General features: G+C 32.0%; 5 protein-coding genes across 6 annotated transcripts; 3 read left to right on the forward strand and 2 right to left on the reverse strand.

Moving 5' to 3' along the window:
• Positions 1 to 801: 801 nt before the first annotated feature.
• Positions 802 to 3,925, forward strand: LOC111881023 (probable sphingolipid transporter spinster homolog 2). Of its 2 annotated transcripts, XM_023877419.3 has the most exons (15): positions 802 to 940; positions 1,045 to 1,176; positions 1,276 to 1,377; positions 1,481 to 1,585; positions 1,677 to 1,752; positions 1,876 to 1,950; positions 2,188 to 2,290; positions 2,373 to 2,439; positions 2,528 to 2,619; positions 2,704 to 2,780; positions 2,851 to 2,964; positions 3,045 to 3,164; positions 3,250 to 3,378; positions 3,463 to 3,541; positions 3,610 to 3,925. In XM_023877419.3, exons 1-15 carry the CDS (start codon positions 882 to 884, stop codon positions 3,744 to 3,746), a joined length of 1,467 nt encoding a protein of 488 aa, XP_023733187.1. In that variant the 5' UTR covers positions 802 to 881; the 3' UTR covers positions 3,747 to 3,925. The 2 variants fall into 2 exon arrangements, with proteins under 2 accessions (XP_023733187.1, XP_052623285.1); XM_052767325.1 differs by lacking the exons at positions 802 to 940; positions 1,045 to 1,176 and having other exon boundaries at positions 1,258 to 1,377; positions 2,373 to 2,433; positions 2,525 to 2,619.
• A 4,541-nt stretch (positions 3,926 to 8,466) lies between these two features.
• LOC111881018 (probable sphingolipid transporter spinster homolog 2) lies at positions 8,467 to 12,107 on the forward strand. The gene is made up of 15 exons (XM_042897889.2): positions 8,467 to 8,748; positions 9,038 to 9,169; positions 9,281 to 9,382; positions 9,635 to 9,739; positions 9,839 to 9,914; positions 10,025 to 10,099; positions 10,180 to 10,282; positions 10,407 to 10,449; positions 10,542 to 10,621; positions 10,711 to 10,787; positions 10,939 to 11,052; positions 11,154 to 11,273; positions 11,355 to 11,483; positions 11,573 to 11,651; positions 11,748 to 12,107. Exons 1-15 carry the CDS (start codon positions 8,657 to 8,659, stop codon positions 11,831 to 11,833), a joined length of 1,413 nt encoding a protein of 470 aa, XP_042753823.1. The 5' UTR covers positions 8,467 to 8,656; the 3' UTR covers positions 11,834 to 12,107.
• On the reverse strand, positions 11,943 to 13,830 carry LOC111881016 (soluble inorganic pyrophosphatase 6, chloroplastic). Its single transcript, XM_023877411.3, has 6 exons — positions 13,437 to 13,830; positions 13,048 to 13,208; positions 12,861 to 12,961; positions 12,566 to 12,747; positions 12,318 to 12,416; positions 11,943 to 12,241 (listed from the first exon to the last, which is right to left on the reverse strand). The coding sequence occupies exons 1-6, from the start codon at positions 13,689 to 13,691 to the stop codon at positions 12,149 to 12,151; spliced, it is 891 nt and encodes a 296-aa protein (XP_023733179.1). The 5' UTR covers positions 13,692 to 13,830; the 3' UTR covers positions 11,943 to 12,148.
• A 1,211-nt stretch (positions 13,831 to 15,041) lies between these two features.
• On the forward strand, positions 15,042 to 16,041 carry LOC111881017 (metallothionein-like protein 1). Its single transcript, XM_023877412.3, has 3 exons — positions 15,042 to 15,304; positions 15,516 to 15,596; positions 15,739 to 16,041. Exons 1-3 carry the CDS (start codon positions 15,234 to 15,236, stop codon positions 15,827 to 15,829), a joined length of 243 nt encoding a protein of 80 aa, XP_023733180.1. The 5' UTR covers positions 15,042 to 15,233; the 3' UTR covers positions 15,830 to 16,041.
• Positions 16,042 to 16,331: 290 nt separating this feature from the next.
• On the reverse strand, positions 16,332 to 18,209 carry LOC111881024 (L-galactose dehydrogenase). The gene is made up of 5 exons (XM_023877420.1): positions 17,958 to 18,209; positions 17,301 to 17,529; positions 16,903 to 17,202; positions 16,702 to 16,830; positions 16,332 to 16,622 (listed from the first exon to the last, which is right to left on the reverse strand). The coding sequence occupies exons 1-5, from the start codon at positions 18,128 to 18,130 to the stop codon at positions 16,497 to 16,499; spliced, it is 957 nt and encodes a 318-aa protein (XP_023733188.1). The 5' UTR covers positions 18,131 to 18,209; the 3' UTR covers positions 16,332 to 16,496.
• Positions 18,210 to 21,827: the final 3,618 nt, after the last annotated feature.

The raw sequence follows: 21,827 nt of genomic DNA on the forward strand, positions 1-21,827 counted from the left end.
TCTTATAAAAATAAAAAAAAAGTAAATAAAATTAGCATTAGTTGTTTTTTATTTACTTTTTATAAAGGTGAACCCTAATATATTTTTTTTAACTACGTAACTTTCAACAAAAATAGAAAGTCCCCCATCCTCATCGATACACATGTCTGGTTAAAGAAACATGGGTTTGGAGTTGCCCGGTCTTCCAATCAATCTCTCTCACACACATACACACACAGCATATTCAAATTGTATTGATCAGATTCGAAATCTTCCGCCTTCGATCACCGTCTCTGTCGGCCGTCACCACCTTCCTGTAAGTTCGGTCAAGATTTTTTCTTTAGTCAAATCAAAATTACTTGCTTTAGCAGCCGCCAAATTATCAGAGTTTTTTTTTTTTTTTTGGTGTTAAATTCATCAATTTGTGTTTCCTCAAGTCCGATCGATGATTATCGGTTTCGGGTCTTCACCTTAACTACCGAAACGAAGACTTTTATTCGGGCTTTCTATGGTGGGTAAAAAGGAATTCGCACAAATCATCGTTAGGTTTTGGATAGATGTGATGCGGAGAAGGAATCTTAGTATCTTACATAGAATCATATATCTCAACTTGACAAAATCTTTCCATTTTCCATCCTATATCTACACCAGCATCAATACAAACTATAAAATTAGAAGAAAAACTAACAATAATTAGGAAAAAAAAGGGGGTTTGGTGGGTTTAACTTGTCTTCCACTACAATTATCAGAAGCAACCAATAAGTTAACTGATATACTGTATCTATGTACAGATAAAAAGTAACCGTACATGAATATTCAGGAATAGGAAGGTTAAACACAGGACTTGAAGATCAATAAATTTCAAGCCCTAGTGTCACACTGAGACAGAGACGAAGGAAAAAATGGCTATAGATCCAACTTCAGTATCTGATCCTGCTCCTTCTTGGTTCACTCCCAAAAGGTACACGTACATTCTTCATGTTTCTTCTGTTTTCCTCTTTTCACTTCTCGATCAATTGAGAAGAAATCCAGCTAAACTAATCTGGAAATTCTCATAATGAACAGGTTGCTTGTGGTATTCTGTGTGATCAACATGGTAAATTATATAGATCGAGGAGCAATTGCCACTAATGGTGTAAATGGGAGCCCTAGAATTTGTACAGAGAATAATGTGTGCTCAGATGGTAGTGGAATTCAGTAAGTCCTACTTCCAAGCATCTGATATTGTGAGTTAATTAATATCAGTAACTTTATAACATCATTTCTCAGATGAACTTTATACCTTCTTTTCTACAGGGGTGAATTTGACCTAAGCAATTTTAAAGATGGTATTCTATCTTCTGCTTTCATGGTTGGACTTCTTATTGCATCTCCAATATTTGCATCCTTAGCCAAGAGGTAAGTTGGTAATTTGTCTCTTTCTAAATCTAAAATATCACTCGATTGACAAAAATCACTGATATCTTTTTATTTTTTTATATTTTTGTGTATATGAACACAGCATTAATCCTTTTAGACTTATTGGAGTTGGATTGTCAGTGTGGACACTTGCTGTAGTTGGTTGTGGGCTTTCAGTTGATTTTTGGTCAATCACTATCTGTCGAATGTAAGTTGACCATTTTACCCTTTCAAACACCATCAACCTTCATAAATTTTACATCTTTTTTTTGGTGTAACTGAAATATTGTTGTCTTTAGGTTAGTTGGTGTTGGTGAAGCTTCTTTTATAAGTCTTGCAGCTCCATTCATTGATGACAATGCTCCAGTAGCTCAGGTTCTCTTTCTTACTTGCTAATATTATCCTCCACATTTATATATTTTTTGTTTCTTAGTTTTTTATTTTTTGTATAAATTTATAATTTCAATAGCTAAACTTTATATCCATTTTGTTTTATAGAGAACCGCATGGCTGGGAATATTCTATATGTGCATACCTACTGGAATTGCTGTTGGCTATGTCTATGGTGGATTGGTATGCCTCTATTTTTCATATGACATGACATGATAAGATAGGACAAGATAGGGTTTCTAGGGACCTTTTTTATGATGAGGGTATTTATGTCTTTTGTACAGACAAGAGATTGTCCCATCTTGTCAAACCTTTTTGGTAGGAACAAAAAACAACAATTTTTGTTCCTTTCACATCGGTCTCAGTCCAATGCATGTGAAATACAGTATAACCTGTTCTGTTATGTTCTTTGATTTATAGGTGGGAGATGGTTTAGGTTGGCGATATGCATTTTTTGGTGAAGCAATTCTTATGCTTCCATTTGCTATTTTAGGTTTTGTAATGAAACCTTTGCAACTGAAAGGTAAATTTAACAATTTCTATTAAATTACTATTTTATTAACATTTTTTTTTCACCATAGTTAACAAGTTCCATGTTTATGTAGGCATGTCGAATGCTAAAATCATCCCAGGGTTGTTGAATGAAGAGTTCTCAAAGAAAGATTCTTCCAGGTTTTCCATAAATCAATATCGTATAAAATTTACATCTTTAAAACCTGTTTTATATTATTTATTTACACTGACATTTTTTTTTATTCAGCTATGTTTCATATACTTCAAATCAGTTATCAAGATTTGGGCAAGATATAAAGGCTCTTTTGAGTGAGAAAGTATATGTTGTAAATGTTCTAGGTAATTAATTAATATTCTCAAATCTCAAATATTGTTCTTAATTTATTATTTGTTGATTTTCTACTTTTAATGGCTCCTTTTTAGGTTACATAGCGTATAATTCTGTCATTGGTGCATATTCATACTGGGGCCCAAAAGCTGGTTATAGCATATATCAAATGGTAACAACATTTTATATAGAACTTCTAAAGTGTTCATTTTGGAATTTTTCATATTTGAATATTTTTATAGGAGAATGCTGATTTATTATTTGGAGGAGTCACAATTGTTGGTGGAATCGTGGGGACAATAGGAGGAAGTGTTCTTTTGGATCGTATGAATTCCACAATCCCCAATGCTTTTAAGGTACATATTTGTATTTATAATTTATTAATTAATTATTATTTTTTCCTTTTGAATATATATATTATTTATACCTTTTGCAGTTACTTTCCATAGCAACGTTTTTTGGAGCAGTGTTTTGCTTTAGTGCCTTTTGTTTCAGCAGCCTATACGTTTTCTTGGTTCTCTTTTTAATTGGGGAGATTCTTGTTTTTGCCACTCAGGTAAATTGTAATTAACTTGCTACGAATTTGAATTATGGTTATTTATTTATCATTTAGATTCTAATAAATAAATAAATAAAAACAGGGTCCTGTGAATTTTGTATGTCTCCATAGTGTTAAACCAAGTTTACGACCATTATCAATGGCAATTTCTACTGTCTCAATTCACATCTTTGGTGACGTGCCCTCCTCGCCACTTGTCGGAATCCTACAGGTTTGAAAATTACCTTTTTATTTAATTTTCTTCATTTTGAATTTTATCAATGACTCTTAATAGTTTTATCTGTGACACTCATAGGACAAACTTAATAACTGGAGGACATCTGCTTTGATCTTAACTTCAGTATTCTTTTTGGCAGCTGGAATATGGTTTATAGGTAAGGGCATATAAGTCTTTTTCCACAAATGAAATGAATTTGATGTGGTTTGTTTGTTGTTTTTTTAGGTATCTTTCTACCTAGTGTGGATAGATATGATGAAGAAGACAGTGAGCATTTGGGGACACGTGTTGAGCAGCCAGATGTGACACCTTTGCTTGAGTCTAAGGTGGCTAATGGAGATTCTACTTCTGCTTCACTATAAAAAGGGAAAAGGAAAAGATTGATGGACTTGACACGTGGCAAATGTACAGTTTTGGGAAATTATAAAACTTTTCCTTTTTAGGGGGTGTAACTGTAACATTACTCATACTGTGATTTAGTACTCTTGTCTATTGTAAAATATTATGTGGGTTAATATTATGTAAAATATTATGGGGAAAATCAACTACACACCATCTACCAACTTTCTGAAAGATTTGAGAAGCCACTGTTTTAGCGAATTATCTTTCGTGGGTAAACGATCCAAAGCAGCTTTCCATCAAAAAAATGTTCACCTTAATAGGAGAAGAATTTAACCCAAGCAATTTTTTTTCTTATCCAGTTCACTTCCCCAAAAGAAATTTACCCTAGCTGCCTCCAAAATTTTACCAACCTTACAAGGCATTTTGAACAAAGAAAGATAATATATTCCCAAAGCTCCAAACATTGATCAAAGAAAATCTTCCACCTATAGACACCATTTTTACTTGCCATCCTTTTGTATTTCTTCTTAAACTTTGACAAAATCGGATTTGAGCTAGAAATACGAGTCATACTAACTCAGATTGGAGCCCCTAAGTAGAAAAAAAGTAACTGATCAGCTTCACAACCCGCAACATTAGCTATGTGTTTTGCACCACTGAATAATCCAATCCATCTCAATTTCATTTTTATCGATTTATGAAGATGAATATGCAAACCTGACGCTTCATGAAAGCTATTCAAGATGCAATTAAATTCATGACGTTAAGCCGATACCATTTACCAATAAACAGAGTGCATACAGAAGATGTGAAATCCTTATCATCACCGACTTTAACAGGATAAAAAAGACCTACATCCATTGCATCAAACATAGCCACATTGAGAGTGGTGGTGATTAGAATTAGATCATCTCGTTGTTACTTCTGTGGGGTCGCTGAGGAGGGGGTGGACCACTTGTTCTTTGGATGTCGTTTCGCTTATGAGATTTGGGCTTGTTTTTGAAATTGGTTTGTTTGTTTTTTTTTTCTTTTATCCCATGGCATGTGTTGATCGAGCCTTCTGTCCCAGATTGGTGCTTTTGGGTTGAGCAAGATTGAGGTCAAGTTTAGGAGTCCTTTTCTATTGTCCATTCGGAAGGTCCCGAATGATTTTGTGGTCAAGAATTTTAGATGCAATCCCATGAAGGTGGCAGATTTTATTCATAAATCTAAGTTTCACTCATTAAGTTGGTTTATTGGTGTACCGGTCCTAGTTTACCTTCCGTTGATATGTAATTGTAACTTTTGTAGGTATTTAAAAGATTGACTCATATTTATAACACTAAATAAAATGTGGTTACTTGCGGTTCCAAAAAAATAAATAAATAAATAAAATAAAATGTGGTTACTTATATGGGAAAATGATATAAATGTCCTACGAACTTTATAGGGTTTATCCTTTTAGACCCTAAACAATTTTTGTGGCCTTATGAGGGCACAAAGTTGTTTTTGTCGGGTGGATTACATCCTTTTAACCAAAGTGAAAGGGTCAGCCGGTTACTTCGTTGACACAATGACATTTGTTGACCAATTTTCTTATATTGATTTTGAATTTTCTCATACGCTCTCTCTCTCTCTCTCTAACTCTCTCTCTCCCTGAAACCCACCTGCAAATAGAGGTCTTGTACTCCTGCTGTAACTAGCATCATATCAACAAATAAGGAGATTGAGTTTTTTGTTTAATCATTGACCACCGTTTGTCGTCTCCGGTGAACCTCACCGACCATCTAATAGCCACATGACTGCTTCTACTTATCTAGTCGTACCCAATCATCTTCTTCGGCATGAAGATTGGCTATGTTTATCAACAATCTTGATAACCCACATCTGTCATTGTGGGGTTTGTATGTTCATTGAGTAACACGTTCCTTGAAGTTATATCCACAATTACGTCCAATCTTATGTGCATGTTTGCTAGCCCAGAAATAAGAGCAGAGTAATTTCTTTAATCTTGAAGCTCCAATTTCTTAGAGCCGACAGCCACCCACCTTTCTTTCCTCTTTCTTATTCACATAAACAGTGCCTCTCCGCCTTCTCTCTAAATCTTGATTTGATTTTGCAAAAAAACATTACGAAAACATACAAATCACATGATACCAAAGGGCGAGCGAGGGTCAGTGAGTGACCAGAGGAAGAAGGAGCGATTTCTAATTCACACATACATGTAACTTTTTGAAACAATTTCAGATTCATAAACACATACACATATCGTTTTCAGAAACGAAAACATGCACATAAAAATCGATATTTGGGGATGAACATATAGAAATCGATTTCCAGAACCAAACCTACATATACACTTACATAAATCGATTATAAAATTGGATTTATGGGTTTTCTTTTGAGTGTTTGTTGAGCACTGCATTTTGGATAACCCAAAAATATGGAGAGAGCGAGAGTAGGTGTGCAAGTGTATGTTTGTTTATGATTGGATGTGAAATTTTGATTAAGAGATGAAGAAGATGAAATGTTCTTTTTGGTAAAAAGAAAAGAAGAGAGAGACAGAGGTGGATCCAAAGTTTTGTCAATAAAACCGGGGAAAAGAGGTGAAAATGGCTAAATAAACAGGTTCTCCTTACTTGGTTTCCTTATTAGGCCAAAAAATAAGTTAAATAGCTAAAAGGGTAGATACTAAAAACATTATAGGGCCTATATGTCATTTTCCCTACTTATATTAACAAATCTTAAAACGTGATTATTTTTATGATTCATACAAAATTTGTTAGGTTTTTATTTTTATTTTGACATTTTGTGGCAGTAGAAACTAGAAAATAAATATCAGCTATGGTTAAAAAAATAAAATTAACCTTGGATTTTGACGATATGTTTTTTGATTACTTTTTTTTGGGTTGATTGTATATAAAAGTAGCCAATTTCAATAATTTTTCTGTTTAGGTAATTTACTGTTTTGCATGAGAAAACAAAAAGAATAAACTTTCAAAAAAATTATTTAACCATTAAAAAAAAAAAATCTAACTTACCTAACTTTCAGTATTTCTTGCTTCACTTGTAATTTTCCTAAAATATTTTATGATTGTCAAATGTGAGTAGATATATAAGCATAATAACGATATAATTCTTAAAGGAGCAATAAATTATCAAAAGATTGCATGATTATGAAAACATTTTATTAAATTCTGCCAACAAAAGAAGGAATTATCAAAAAATACGCTGAATATGCTGAAAAACCTTAGCTACAGTGAATATATTTAAACAGAGCGACGGCGAATATATATAGGCGTTGTGGAGAGGTCAATGGTGGCGATTGCTCCGGAAGTCGTAATTTGACAGTATCCGGTGGTGGACGGTGGCGATTGGATAGGAGATGGAGTGGAACGCGCGCGTGGGCTCTATTTGAGGAATAGATTTCGCGCGCTTTTTCTTGAGGTCCCACCGTTTACAACGGCAGTCAGCCTAAGATGGAAATGGCTTTTTCTAGTTATTGATATTTGGTCCCTTCCATTTTACTTTAATCACAAACAATACCTGTACATTCGCCAATTAAACAACATCACACTACTATGCATTTTGGTTCCCTTTGTGAATGAATGGTAAGAGGATTTTTCTTTTGGACTTAAGAATTTAATCGGTTAAGCCCTCTCACATTAATATCGATTAATACTCTTAAATATTAAAATTGACTAATACTATTAAATTTGTATTTGAAGCGTAATGATAAAATGACTTTAGTATTGGCTCCTAGATTTTTAATTTTATAGATTAAGACCTACCTTATAGTATTAGTATTAGAAAAAGATGGTCAAAGAAAAAAAAAATACAATCTTTCATAAGGTTTATCTTATCTTGAAATTTATATTGATCTTATTTGTTGCAACATTAGTGTGAAAGATGTATTTTCAGCAATGAAGTTGATAAAGGCTAATACACAACAAAATGGATGATAAATTTTTAGTGATAATTTAGTGTCATATATCGAAAAAATTATTTTAGAATATATTAGTAATGATACAATTATGTTAATATTTCATGGTATAAGACATTCATGGGTAAATTTTGAAGAGTTTTAAAATAACTATTAGATATTTGTTTAAGTATTTCAAAGTATACGACCTGAACTGCTATAAATATTGTTGTCTTTTTTATTTTTATCAGCTTCACTTAATTAGAAAACTATATGGTTTTCAATTCTAGATTCGCTATTGGCTGTTTGATAACATCTAAATGAAACCATTCAAAGGTCATCTCTAAATCGGTTAGTATTTAGCGAGTTTGATATAACCTCTAAACAGTTAAGGAATCCTAAATTTTCTTAATTATTAAGAGGTACTAACCGTTCAACAATAAATGATTCGGTTTTATCAAACAACTTTTCATACGATTTATTCTATTAGAAAAGGGATACACCATCTTATGTATGGTTTTTCACTTCCATTGATCCCTTTTATCCATATGAATTTAACTTAACGTGAAAAGAAAAAAAAGAAACAAATATAAGGCTAAAAGTAATAATTTGTTACTCTTGATTACGTAAGATTTCAAAGTTTCATGTTGCTTTTCAATGAACCTAGTCATTTATTTATCCCATTGCCAGCATAAATCTAGTTTGGTTGTAAATTGTCAGAATTGAAACTTGAGGATAGAAATTGCAATAAATGTCAAACTTCCAAATAGGAAGTAAGAGAAATAAATCCAGACTCAGAGACTCACGGAACACCACCTAAGAACATCATAACACAAAAAGGGAAAGGAAATTAAGCAAACTTGAAATGAAAATTTGACACCTGTTCGCAGTATAACAAAAGGATGTCAATCAGATGGATTTCTTCTTTTACAACAAAAAAGTTTTGCAGTCTCTTCTTCTTCTTCTTCTTCAAGAACAAAACTCCACTGAAAACCTTCTGCGTTCAAATAATCACAGGCATTACATGACATGGGTGCTGTAGAGAAAGGATCCGACAAACATTCGATTGATATTGAAATTGACAACGATTCAGCTGATACTTCTTGGTTCACCCCTTGGAGGTAACACTAATCATCGTTAATTAAATCTATGATTGTTGTAGAATAGAATTAAACCTATTTCAAAATGCGCGAATTCGTAGATCTTAAATCCCTTCCCCTCTTCTTCTTCTTCTTCTTCTTCTATCTAAAATCGATTGACATTTTTGGTATCATTTGTGTTCATTGAGGTTCGATCGTAGTATTTAAATGTTTCATTTTAGGCGATTATGTATATATATTTTATGAATCGCAGGATTCAATTGGGAAGTTTCGTTAATAAAATTGGGTAATTGATTGTGTATATTAACAGGTTGCTTGGGTTATTCTGTGTGATCAACTTGATAACATATTTGGATCGAGGAGTAATTGCGAGTACTGGTGTAAACGGGGTTCCAGAAACTTGCAAACCTTCTGGAGAATGTTCAAGTGGTACTGGACTTCAGTAAGTCTTACTTTTGGATTCAATTCATGGAAATATATTATTATATACTTGTTATCTTGTCCTTGAAACCCTAAGGGTACTATCGTCTTTTCACTTTTCTGTGTTTTGCAGGGGTGAGTTTCACTTGACCAATGGTGAAGATGGTGTTCTATCTTCTGCTTTCATGGTTGGACTTCTTATAGCATCTCCAATATTTGCATCCATGGCTAAGAGGTAATATGAAATATGTATGTATGATTTTCTACACCATCATTACAAATAATTGAATCAATTTTCTTCAAATATTCAAATTTGAACCTTGATGATGACTCATAATAAATAGACAATCATACATCCACCCAATAGTAAAGAAACTATCAAGAAAAAAGATACAAACAATAAAGCTGAAAGTAAGTTTATTTATTTATTTATGTATTTATTGTTTGTCAAGATGAATTACATTTTTGGTATTTGTTTAATGTGCAGCATGAATCCCTTTAGGCTTGTTGCAGTTGGTTTGTTAATTTGGACTTTTGCTGCAATTGGTTGTGGAATTTCAGTTGGTTTTTGGTCAATTACAGTGTGTCGAATGTAAGATACTAAATAAAAATTAAGTTTTTATTCTTTTTTTTTTTTCAATCAAATGTGCCACATCATCAACATGATGTAAATCTTTAAAAAAAAATTCAGGTTAGTTGGTGTTGGTGAAGCTTCTTTTATAAGTCTTGCAGCTCCATTCATTGATGAAAATGCTCCCCCAAAACAGGTTTTCTTGTGGATTCTTTCTATTTTCATTTATTAATAAATAATAATTAATAATAATAAATAATTTAATATAATCATTTTTTTAATTATTTTAATTTATTAATATCACAGAGATCAGCATGGCTAGGAATATTTTACATGTGTATACCAACAGGAATTGCACTTGGTTATGTTTATGGTGGACTGGCAAGTGATGTTTTTTCTCTATTTGAGTTTTTTTTTTTTTTTATAATTTTTATTTAAAAAAATATTATTTATATTTTCAGGTTGGAGGTAGTTATGGTTGGCGATACGCGTTTTTAAGTGAAGCAGTTATGATGGTGCCATTTGTTATTTTGGGTTTTGTAATGAAACCTTTGCATCTCAAAGGTACATTTTTAGCAGCATACTGCTTTATTTCTAGTATCTGCTTTCACTGTTTGTATCAGTATTTACCATGTTTATGACGAAACTTAGAAACTACCCTTTTGGCTCATGGTTTGTTTTTAAGCAGGTATTACGAATGCTAAAAATGCCGCAGGATCTTCAAAAGACAAGTTAGGGTTTGTTCTTCTATTATATTAATTATAAAAATAAAAAAAAATGGCTTTAGAAATTAAATTATTAAATGTTTATTGTTTTGTTGCAGGGCTGATGCTCAAACTACTAGCATTTTCCAAGATATTAAAGAGCTTATGAATGAGAAAATATATATAGTAAATGTTTTAGGTACCCTTTTTGTTTAATAGAAACTTGAAGGGAAAAAATGATGACGTGGCGTATCTTAATTGTTTACTTTTGAATGGTTTTTTTTTTAGGTTATATTGCGTACAATTTTGTGATAGGTGCTTATTCATATTGGGGACCAAAGGCTGGCTATAGCATATATCATATGGTACGTGAGAAATACAATTGGTTTGTATTTGAAAGATAATTGGTGACCATTTTCAAAATATAATGTTTGTATAATAAAAAATAAAAATAAAAATAGGTTGGTATTTCTTGCATTTATTAAGCCTTGATTAATGATAACATGATGTTTGTAGAGCAATGCTGACATGATGTTTGGAGGAATCACGATTGTGGGTGGAATTGTGGGGACATTAACAGGAGGTTTTGTCCTTGATAAACTTGATTCCACAATCCCTAATGCTTTTAAGGTACACACACACACAATTCTAACATTTATATAACTAATTTAATCAAATTAGTGGATTTTGTATTAAATATTAATTAATTGTCATCTTTATACCCTACACAGCTTCTTTCATCAGTAACATTTTTCGGGGCAATATTTTGCTTTAGTGCCTTTTGTTTCAAGAACATGTACGTCTTCATTGTTTTCTTTCTTATTGGAGAAATGCTCATTTTTGCCACTCAGGTATAAACCTTTTTATTCAAATCATCCCATCAAACATGATTTTCTTTAAAAAATAAATAAATATTTTTCCCCACACTACAGGGTCCTGTAAACTTTGTGTCTATTCATGCTGTTAAACCAAGCTTAAGACCATTGGCTATGGCTGCATCTACTGTATCAATTCATATCTTTGGTGATGTTCCTTCATCTCCACTTGTTGGAGTTATGCAGGTTTGTATTTCTACATTTTATATAATAAATAAATAAATAAATAAATAAAGAGTTTAGTAGTTGTATATATTTTTTTTCATAATTAACAGGACCATATTGGAAACTGGAGAACATCCACATTAATCTTGACAACCGTACTGTTTTTAGCAGCTGGAATATGGTGTATAGGTACCTTTCCCAAACATTTCTTCAGCTATTTTTCTCAAACATATCTTAAAACCATGATTAAATTTCATTTTTATTTTTATTTTTATTTTTTTGCAGGTATCTTTATTCCATTTGTTGATAAAGATGATGAAGATATTGAAAATCCAAAAAAGTCAAACAAGACAAATCCATTCGATGATTAGACGACCTAAAGGAATGTTTGCATTTTTAAAATAATTTCCATCATAATGCCACATCGTCGATTTTGACCAGTCAACATTTTTCCAAGGCGAAATAACCGAATCCGGATCATAAGTTTCAAGTCGAGCAATTTTGAACGGGAAAAAAAAGGTGCCAAATAAGACATCGAGAGTTCTTAAGTTGTCATGTATGAAATATGCAAAAGTAGCTCTTGAATTTCATTTCATACCAAATGAAATCTTTGATTTATGAAAAAAATTTGCTTAAAATGTCTCATTCTAACTTGAAAATCTTTAGAAATTTTGCATTTACTAATGCTACACAAGCGAAAGCTCCCCAGCTGGAGTTGATCTCTTGACTAGGTTAGCCCATGACTCATTTGTCTCCGTGATCACTTTCAACGCGTATGCCTGTTTGATTAATTTCATAAATTATTAAAATTACTTAAATACCCCTAAAAAATGTTCAAGTTTATTAGTTTATTACCTTATTAGCTGCTTTGTTGCCAAGACCAAAGTTATTGGCAGGCTTCCCATCAGGAATCTTGTAGTCTCTAAACCAATCTCTAATTGCGGTAAGTGTGCCCTAAACAAAAGTCATTAATTAGGGCTATTTTCGATGATAAAAAAATAAGGGCATTTTCGTCTTTTGCACATACAAGAGATTGAGAGTTGAGTCCTTGTCCTATTAGTGACATACCGACAGTGATAGTCAAAGTCAAAGAGGTTTAATACCGGAAAATGCTTCTCGACATCATCAATGTCATTAACAAGTGAAGCTTTTGGATCATCCAATGAGATTGCAACAATTTTCCAATCCAGTTCTCCTTCATCAATCATAGCTAGACAACCTAAAGGTTTGACTTTCATAAGTTGACCAATGTTCCCACGAGTTTGACCAATTTCAACCACATCAACTACAATATCAAAATTAAAAGAATTTGGTGTATTAGATTGAATTTAACAAAATCCTTCATACATACACAATCATTTAATACAAATTTGGTAAAAATGGGATTCTTAAAGTTACCTGGATCATTGTCTCCAAATGCTCCATCAACATCAGGATTTGCAAATGATGGATCTTCCCATGTTTGTGGAAGCAATCCATAATTCCAGTTAATATTGTACCTGAGAATCAAAGGTATATTATATGAGTGTTTCTTTTTGACTTGATACAAAAAGAACAACTTAATAGAAAAAGCAAAACTACTTACGGGTAGTATCTAAGTTTCCCTTTTTTTGTATCTTGCTTAATGGGTGTGAAGATTTCATCAGTAGCAACCTCCATTTTTGCACTTGATTCTTTTGGAATTTCAACAATAAAATTGAATGTTCCATCACCAACATGCAATGGTATATCATGCCATGGTGAAATCTGAAACAATAAATCACATTATTATATCCCAATTCCATCAACACGTATTCACAATTAAACCCTAAATCAATAATTACCATACTGCATACACATTCGAACCTAATATCATCACCAATCATACATTTTTCAAACATCTAAAGCAATGTATCGAAATCGAATAAGATAATCGAAACCCTAGAACGTTAATCAGCGAAAGCACAGAAATCGGAACGAGAGATGAATATTGACCTTTTTGCCGGAATTATCGACGAAGAAAACTCTGTAATCTAGGGTTTCGGGCGTTCCTTCCTCCTTGATCTGGAAATCAGGCCTGTAAAGAGCCGAACAAGTGAAACTCCTCTTCTTCGAAACTAATTTGGTGGTGTTATTGAAGCAAAGGCTGAAATGGCGAGGTTTGAAGAATGGGGAGGCGGCGGCTTTGAAGAGTAGTGAAGATGATGTGCCGATGTTGGTTGTTGACACCATGAGTCTGGTGGCAGCCATTGATGGATGGGTAGAGAAGGAGGTTTTGGGTTCCGATTACAGTGAAGAGACGAGAGTGAAGTGTGAGGCGTTACAAGCCACTTGATTGTGTAGTAGATACTGACAGTATGTTGATTCAGCACTCCATTTTCCTACAATAAGATATTGCTGAATCACAAGTGGCAAATTCTTTTTTACTTTACTTATTTTGTTTTTATGGAAAGATTCCAACACAAATTCTCACGATGAAAACAATATCTTTATATAAATTGAGGTTACGTTTAATTATTTAATTGTGAGTATGTTACGTATATATATTTGGTATATACTTTTACATGATTTATCATTGGTTGGACAAAGTGTTTAAACTTTAAAAATCACAACTTTGACTCCTAATAGCTAGTTTAGCTGGTTTTCTGTAATTCAATCGCTTTATAGTAAGGTTTGTATTGATTCAGACTTGAGCTATGGTGTTTTGGTTTGTTGTGATGTTGTTGAGGTCTAAGGGGGTTTATATTCTTATAGCAAGACTCGACCTAAGATTGAAAATGTTTCTAATGTAGAATCAATGAAATTTGAAATAAGATTTTAAATATAGATTGGAGTTTGGATATTATTATTATGTTTGATTCGAAAAACAATCTAAGATTTCAAACTTCAATCGATGCTTGAAATTTAATTCCATATTTCATGTTATTTGATCCATAATAATCCTGTTGTTTGATTATTGTTGGTAAAACTTTTATCAAAATCTAATTAAATGATGTTTGGAGATTGTATCAAGTGAAGACCAACGGTCTAATCTGACTTGACATCTTAGTTTGTTTTAAGGAAAAAAAAAACTTTCAAACTCGAAAGGATCTAAGATACCAACCCAACTTAAATCATTGTTCTACACATAGTCATATTTATTCTGCCAACAAGAATTGGACACGACATTATTTCTTTTTGTTTTGAAAAAAAATCAATTGTCAGTGTCAGATTTTAGTTTTTAAAGATATCAAGAACACTATAAACAACAACATAAAACACGTAGAAATTATAAAAAGAGTTTGTTCAAATAATTTTTTTTTGCAAAATGTTAGTTTTTTTTAAGTAGAGTTTTTCGAAAAAAGAAATGTTCAGGATTTTTTTTGATTTTTTTATATATATAAAAGAAGTTACTGATAAACATGTTAAAAGAACACTTAAATTGAGTTTAATCCTAAAAAATCAATATAATCATTTATTAATTTACCTATCACTTTAATATTGAAAATGGGTTCGTTTCAGATGAATAACCGGGTAATCAAATACGTGAAACGTGTAGTTAAGATCCGGGCCCGCATCCAAAACCGGATCAACAACGCCTATCACCACCATTACCGGTGAAATAGGTGTGCATGAAGATTTCGTGATACGTGGAGGGTGAAGATCAATAACTGTTACACACTGCTCCCTCTTGCTGTTGCGCATAAATAGCAGTGATCAAATAACCTCCAAACTACTCGTTCTACAGAGACTGCTTTGCTTTGATACATTCCATAACCAAATCTTCTACTCGATTCGAATTTTGAAGCAACAATGTCGTCATCTTGCTGTGCTGGTAAATGTGGCTGTGGTTCTGGCTGCAAGTGTGGAAGCAGCTGCGGCGGGTAAATTTTCATCGATATTCATTATTTAACAATTTGATTTGATCTATTTTCCCCTTTTTATGTTAGATTGAATATGAATATCAATCTAAATCGATTGTGAAATTAATTTTTATTTTCCTTGGAATTCTCAGATTTGTTTCTCGCATGTAATCTGCAGCGAACCGATTCTAGATTTCCTAATGTTTGATTTTGATTTGATGTTTGGTTGCAGGTGCAAGATGTACCCAGACACGATCTCCGGCGAGAACACCACCACTGAGACGCTTATTCTCGGTGTTACACCCAACAACACGTACGCAATCTGATCTCTTCTTCTTTTTTCTCCCCCCTTCAATTTCGTGGGTTTCCATTGGCAATTGCAAGTCAAAAATCGCTAAATCGAAATGAAATTTGGTGGTGATTAATGATTAGTTCAATTATGGGTTGTGTTGCAGTGGGCGTGAAGCCGGAGGTGCAGAGGCGGCCGGCGAGAATGGAGGATGCAAGTGCAGTCCATGCACATGTGAGTCATGCAACTGCAAATGAAGAAGACGATCAATCACCAATGGCAATGGGTATTCTATTCTAAGTTCTACCAATGGTATCTTAGCATGTTAGAAAATGAAGCTAGTTAGATATAACAAATATTTGCAGTAGTCTTGTTTTTGTTTTTAGTGTAATAAAAGCATCCATGGAGATTTTGTTTTTGTTTCTTTCATCTACCAACAATTAATGGAGCAATTTTGTTAGCGACTGAAGTAGATGAATCGTTATGTGGTTTTCGTTCTTATTTTATGGACTTGTTACAAACATGGTTCTTATTTCTCTGAATATGATCAATTCTTTCATCTTTCAACCATTGTTTTGTGAAAAAATATATATATTAATAAATAAAAAAGATGTATTTCATTAGTTGAACTTGTACTTGTATAGTTGTATTGCATCACTTCTAATTTCTAAAATCAAATTTGTTGTGTTTGTCAATTCAAAATCATATCAAAGTTGGATTCCACTTAATTAGCATTTTGATCTATTATTGTCATTGTAATTAAGTAGCAAATAGCTTCTTGATACTTTTATAGGAAATTAGGTCCATGTTTTATTTGGATAATTTAGCATTACATAACAATGAATGAAGATAGACTTTCTTTTAAAGATATAAAGCCATCAACAACCAAATTTACATGTAAAAAAAAAGCAACAAAACTTAAATTCATTGAATACCACTAGGCCATGTCTGATTCTTCACTGGTTTCAATATCTCTTCAATCTCAACTAAAATTTCATCATCTTTCTCACCCTTCATAACTTCCATAGCAGCTGCAACATTATCCTGCACCTGTTATTACAAAAATCAACAATCAGAAACCACTTATTACTTAAAATTTTACACCATTAATCCCAAAATCATATCAAACCTGTTGAACAGATTTCATCCCCACTAGTATTGAAGAAAAATCTTTGTTACACAAACTATATTTCATAGCCAATTTCGATATATCCTTCCCTTTCTCTTTACAAAAATCAGCAGCTTTACGACATGCAGCCTGAAATCAAACACAAAAAGATTCAAAAAATAAGAACCAATTTGATAAAAGAATCAAAGATTTAAAGAATACCTTGAGTTCAGATGAAGCTGGATGCCAATCTGGAGGGCCATTTTCTGTAAGAAGTCCCATTGATAAAGGTGAAGCACTGATCACACCAACTCCCTTGCTTTTAAGATATGGAAGTAGATCCTCCAATGTTGTATCGTTGATTCCATAATGACAATATGAAAGGATTACATCAATGGTGCCTAATGGTACTCGATCAAGAACATAATTGAAGATTCCTAATGGAAGTCCTGTTATACCAATGAATCGGATCTTCCCTTTTTCTTTTAACTTTTGGAGTGCAGGGATTGTCTCGTTTATAATCTGGGATTCATGATTGATATGATAGAATATTAGATGGATTGATGAGTGATTGATGTTGATGAAAGAAATCGAAGAGTTCATATGATTGATTTGAGTACCTGATCGAGTGAGCCGAATTCAATGTCGTGACACTGTAATATGTCGACATAATCGAGCTGTAGGCGTTCTAAGCTTTCGTCTATGCTTTGGGTAACCCTAGTGGCACTGAAATCGAAACCATCTTTATACCTCCCGCACTTTGTTGATACGATGAATTGATCTCTGGGAACTCCAACAGCTTTCAACGACTTTCCAAGGACTTTCTCAGATAATGTTCCTCCGTAATACCTATAGAACAAACACAAGGAAGATCAATTTCCAGATCCGAAAAATGTGATAGTTTGTGAGAAATTTTTGGTAACTTTCTGCTTGTAATTGATCGAAATACAGTCAATAATGATGCTTGAAAGCATGATCGCTAATAAACTAGATAAGATCACGTTATGCGCTATGGAGATTGAAGGAATACTTTATATTACCTCGTTACTGTTAAAGAAAAAAAAATTCAGATGAAAATCATTATTCGACAGAGGCGTTGTGAAGCTAACTCTAAATAAATGATTTGATGGAGGAGAATAATCAGAATAGGAACTTTAGGGTTTGGAAATTGCATCATATGTCTGAGTGTTCCTCACAAATTTGGAACGTAGAAGAAAAACTTAGCGGCGTAAAAGTGAGGTACGTAAATTACAAGAGATTGAGTGAAAATTACTAACGGGGAGGTGTCGAAGAAGTTAATGCCAAGTCGAAATGCTTCACGAACGGTGGCGATAGCTTCTTCATCGGAGACAGGGCCGAAGACGCTGCCGAGAGGGGATGCTCCGAATCCGACACAGCTGAGCTTGAGGCCTGTGTTTCCAAGTGATCGGAGCTCTAGCGTCTTCTCCATCTCTCTCTCTCTCTGATGATTGTTCAGTGTTTTTTTTTTGGTGGTTTTGACCAAGACTCCGAGACGGTAGAATTTGTAGATAAGATGTCAGGATTTGCGTACGTTTTCCATGAAATACAAATACTTAATTGTTTGACTAAACAAATGTATTTTTTGCTTGGTTTTTAAAAAATTGATTTTTTAGTTGCGGTATCGCTATAATTTTTTATTCCATCGTCGGTTTAATTTGATTCCCATAAACATTGTATTCTTTATTTTCATATATATATATATATATATATATATATATATATATATATATATATATATATATATATATATATATATATATATATATATATATATATATATATATATATATATATATATATATATATGTTCAGGTTCATTTGAGACCATTCTAATTTTGTGAGACCGTGAGACCAAATCTAAAAATAATTTTAAAATGCAAAATAAATGAAAAAATCCAAAAATTCTTTTTTTAAATATTATTTTCGGAACTTGAATTAACTAAAAAAATATAAAAAAATAAAAAATAAAATAAAAAAAATTTTCGTTTTTTTTTTTTGAAAAATACGTGAAATATTCTAAATAGAATATTACACTGACATATTCTAAAAAATAATTTTAAAATGCAGAATAAATGGAAAAATCTAAAAACTCTTTTTTTAAATATTATTTTCGGAACTTGAATTAACTAAAAAAAATTAAAAAAAATAAAAAAAATTCCATTTTTTTTGAAAAATACGTGAAATATTCTAAATAGAATATTACACTGTATATATTCTAAAAAGAATTTTAAAATGCAAAATAAATGGAAAAATCAAAAAATTCTTTTTTTAAATATTATTTTTGAAACTTGAATTAACTAAAAAAAAATTAAAAAATAAAATAAAAAAATGCGTCTCACGGTCTCACAAAATATAGGTGGTCTCAAATGAACCTAACCCTATATGTACATATATATATATATATATATATATATATATATATATATATATATATATATATATATATATATATATATATGAGATTAAAAATAAAATAGAGATCTCAAGATTCAATCTCAGCCACGTATTTCACATCTGCCGCAATAACCTTCTTGCGTACCGGGGCGATAGGTCCGGTGTAATCATAAATGATTACACAGTACCACCCATTCATTTCTCCTCTGCCACCATCCCCACCACCGTAACTGCCACCGCCACCACCACTACCACCACCTTTGTCACCATCACCTCTTCTGCGACTAACTGTAATAATCATTTATCATTACTCAATCTGTGAACAGACATATATGTATAATCATTTATGATTATGCATATACGTATATACACGTATAATCCTGTATGATTATACATCTCTGCCATATAATCATTTATGATTAGGCATACGTCGTTGCTGCTGGTACGCTGAAGCATTAGAGCGGCAAATGCGAAATATGTGGCTGATGTTTAATCTCAAGATCTCTACTTTTTTTTAATCTCAAGTGAACCGTCCCCTATATATATATATATATATATATATATATATATATATATATATATATATATATATATATATATATATATATTGTGTGATAGAATGCACCAATAGGAATTTAGTGATAATTATATGTATATTAAATGCTATTCATTCTTATAGCTCATTTTTATGGAAACTAATTAAATTCGTCATTAATGTCAACAATAATATTCTTTCAAAATGAATTCACATCTACAAGAATGAGAGTGTATTCCAACAGAATGATAGTGTATTCTAGTTCTCGTTTTCATATTCAATGCAATTTTATTGTATTTTAAGTGAGTGGATCCTGAAACAAAATACGAACTCATATATAAAAACCTAGATTCGAATTCATTCTGAAAGAGTGTTATTGGTAACATTAATGACAAATATAATTAGTTTCCATAAAAACGGAATTAAAATTATGGATATCATTTAATATACATATAATTATGGAAATCATTTAATATCTATATTTATTTAATTAAATAATTATTTAATTTACTAAATTCCTATTGGTGCATTCTAGCACACAATAAATGTAATAAACAAAATAACCTAGCCATATATATATATATATATATATATATATATATATATATATATATATATATATAATCAAAACATTTCCTACATCTTGTAGTGGTCTGTCTTCGAGTTGTTTACATTCCAATTAACATGATTGATCGATCGAATTTTTATATTTACTTTAGAAATGAACTATTTTGTTAACAAGCTAAGTGAAATTTAACTTTTTAAATCTAATAAAACGGTTCAAAAAGGTTTTTTTTATCGATTATATCACATCGATTCAACCCAATTTTTGTCTAGTTCGATCCAGTCTAAAAATTAACATAAAATCAATCATTGTTGAACCGCTTTCGTCGTTTATTCCTGGTCAAACAGGTTCGAAACCACATCCCAGATCAAACTGCATCTCCGATTAACAAAGAGATTTATGAGGTATAGTTTTAACATATTTAAAAATAGGAGATTTGTACTTAAACGCATAGAAATCATGCCTAACTCATAACTCAACGACTGAAACCCACATCCTAGATCAACCCGCATCTCCGACCATCCCAGACGTCAGCCTCTGTGGCTACATTGGACAACACCACAAAAGAACTAGACATGAATTTTTCATCTTTTGGTTGATAATCACTCATGTGAAAGATTAGTCTCTAACACACTTTTATCTAAATGATTATCAAATCAAGAGATATAAAAACATTATTGGGTTTCTGTAACCACATCATTAGGGGACATACCTAGCTTGGATAAGATAATCTCGTGACAAAACTAATTCTAACACCTAGTTTAGGAAAAGAATGTCACCAAATAACTCGTCCAACACATCTAACTTTCGTTGTTAGTGGAGTTTTGACAACTAAAGATATCATATTATAGACACAAATAACTTATTCATTGCCTTTATTTACTTTATTAGTCACTTGAACACAAACAATCTATAATTTTTTTTATCATGTAAACAAAAAAAATAATAAAACGACAAAACAGATATTCAAAATAAAAGTTACATCTTCGTGAACATGTTCTTCATTTTTCGAACATTTTAATCATTATTAAACATATACTCATATATGACCCACCAACCCATTTATTTATATAGGTTCACAGGTTGACAGGTTCGTGGGCTTCACCACTTCAACCTTCAGGCGCCAACGTCGTTTGTGATTTCGATACCTGATTTCGATCACAGAATAACAAAGGGGAGAGTAGGACTGTGGGAGACCGGGAGACTGAAAGTCTGGAAGAGGGAGATATGCTCATATGCGATTTGATTTTGAGATTATTATTTAAGACAAATGAGCAAAATGGTTATAGACTTAGCCTTACAGGTTATAACTTACGACCTTAGGCCATCCACCACGAGTAAAATTGTCAATACAATCAAATTGTCTATGAATCAATTGTATATATTATATAATACTTATTAAATATTAATACTTGATACATAAATACATTTAAAAACAAAATCATTTTTTTATTAAAAATATAAACGGGTTGGCGGGTCAACCCGTTTATTTTTAAGAAACTCATATATGACCTGTTTAATAAACAGGATGGATGGTTGAAAAACTCAACCCAAACTCATTTATTTTGTGTCGTGTCGCAGGTGGTGTCGAAAAATTGTCAGTCATATATATATATATATATATATATATAT

Source organism: Lactuca sativa, chromosome 9 (assembly GCF_002870075.4).
Source record: "Lactuca sativa cultivar Salinas chromosome 9, Lsat_Salinas_v11, whole genome shotgun sequence".
In the NCBI taxonomy this organism is placed as follows: Eukaryota; Viridiplantae; Streptophyta; class Magnoliopsida; order Asterales; family Asteraceae; genus Lactuca; species Lactuca sativa.

Coding starts and splice junctions, on each gene's coding strand:
- LOC111881023 (XM_023877419.3), top strand. CDS start 882: ATGGCTATAGATCCAACTTCAGTATCTGATCCTGCTCCTTCTTGGTTC. Junction 941..1,044: donor TCTTGGTTCACTCCCAAAAG/GTACACGTACAT, acceptor CATAATGAACAG/GTTGCTTGTGGTATTCTGTG. Junction 1,586..1,676: donor TCAATCACTATCTGTCGAAT/GTAAGTTGACCA, acceptor TGTTGTCTTTAG/GTTAGTTGGTGTTGGTGAAG.
- LOC111881018 (XM_042897889.2), top strand. CDS start 8,657: ATGGGTGCTGTAGAGAAAGGATCCGACAAACATTCGATTGATATTGAA. Junction 9,383..9,634: donor TTTGCATCCATGGCTAAGAG/GTAATATGAAAT, acceptor TTTAATGTGCAG/CATGAATCCCTTTAGGCTTG. Junction 10,283..10,406: donor GAAACCTTTGCATCTCAAAG/GTACATTTTTAG, acceptor GTTTTTAAGCAG/GTATTACGAATGCTAAAAAT.
- LOC111881016 (XM_023877411.3), bottom strand. CDS start 13,691: ATGGCTGCCACCAGACTCATGGTGTCAACAACCAACATCGGCACATCA. Junction 13,209..13,436: donor TCGATAATTCCGGCAAAAAG/GTCAATATTCAT, acceptor TTATTGTTTCAG/ATTTCACCATGGCATGATAT. Junction 12,242..12,317: donor GCAACAAAGCAGCTAATAAG/GTAATAAACTAA, acceptor TTAATCAAACAG/GCATACGCGTTGAAAGTGAT.
- LOC111881017 (XM_023877412.3), top strand. CDS start 15,234: ATGTCGTCATCTTGCTGTGCTGGTAAATGTGGCTGTGGTTCTGGCTGC. Junction 15,305..15,515: donor TGTGGAAGCAGCTGCGGCGG/GTAAATTTTCAT, acceptor GTTTGGTTGCAG/GTGCAAGATGTACCCAGACA. Junction 15,597..15,738: donor GGTGTTACACCCAACAACAC/GTACGCAATCTG, acceptor GTTGTGTTGCAG/TGGGCGTGAAGCCGGAGGTG.
- LOC111881024 (XM_023877420.1), bottom strand. CDS start 18,130: ATGGAGAAGACGCTAGAGCTCCGATCACTTGGAAACACAGGCCTCAAG. Junction 17,203..17,300: donor AATTCGGCTCACTCGATCAG/GTACTCAAATCA, acceptor CATGAATCCCAG/ATTATAAACGAGACAATCCC. Junction 16,623..16,701: donor GGATGAAATCTGTTCAACAG/GTTTGATATGAT, acceptor TTGTAATAACAG/GTGCAGGATAATGTTGCAGC.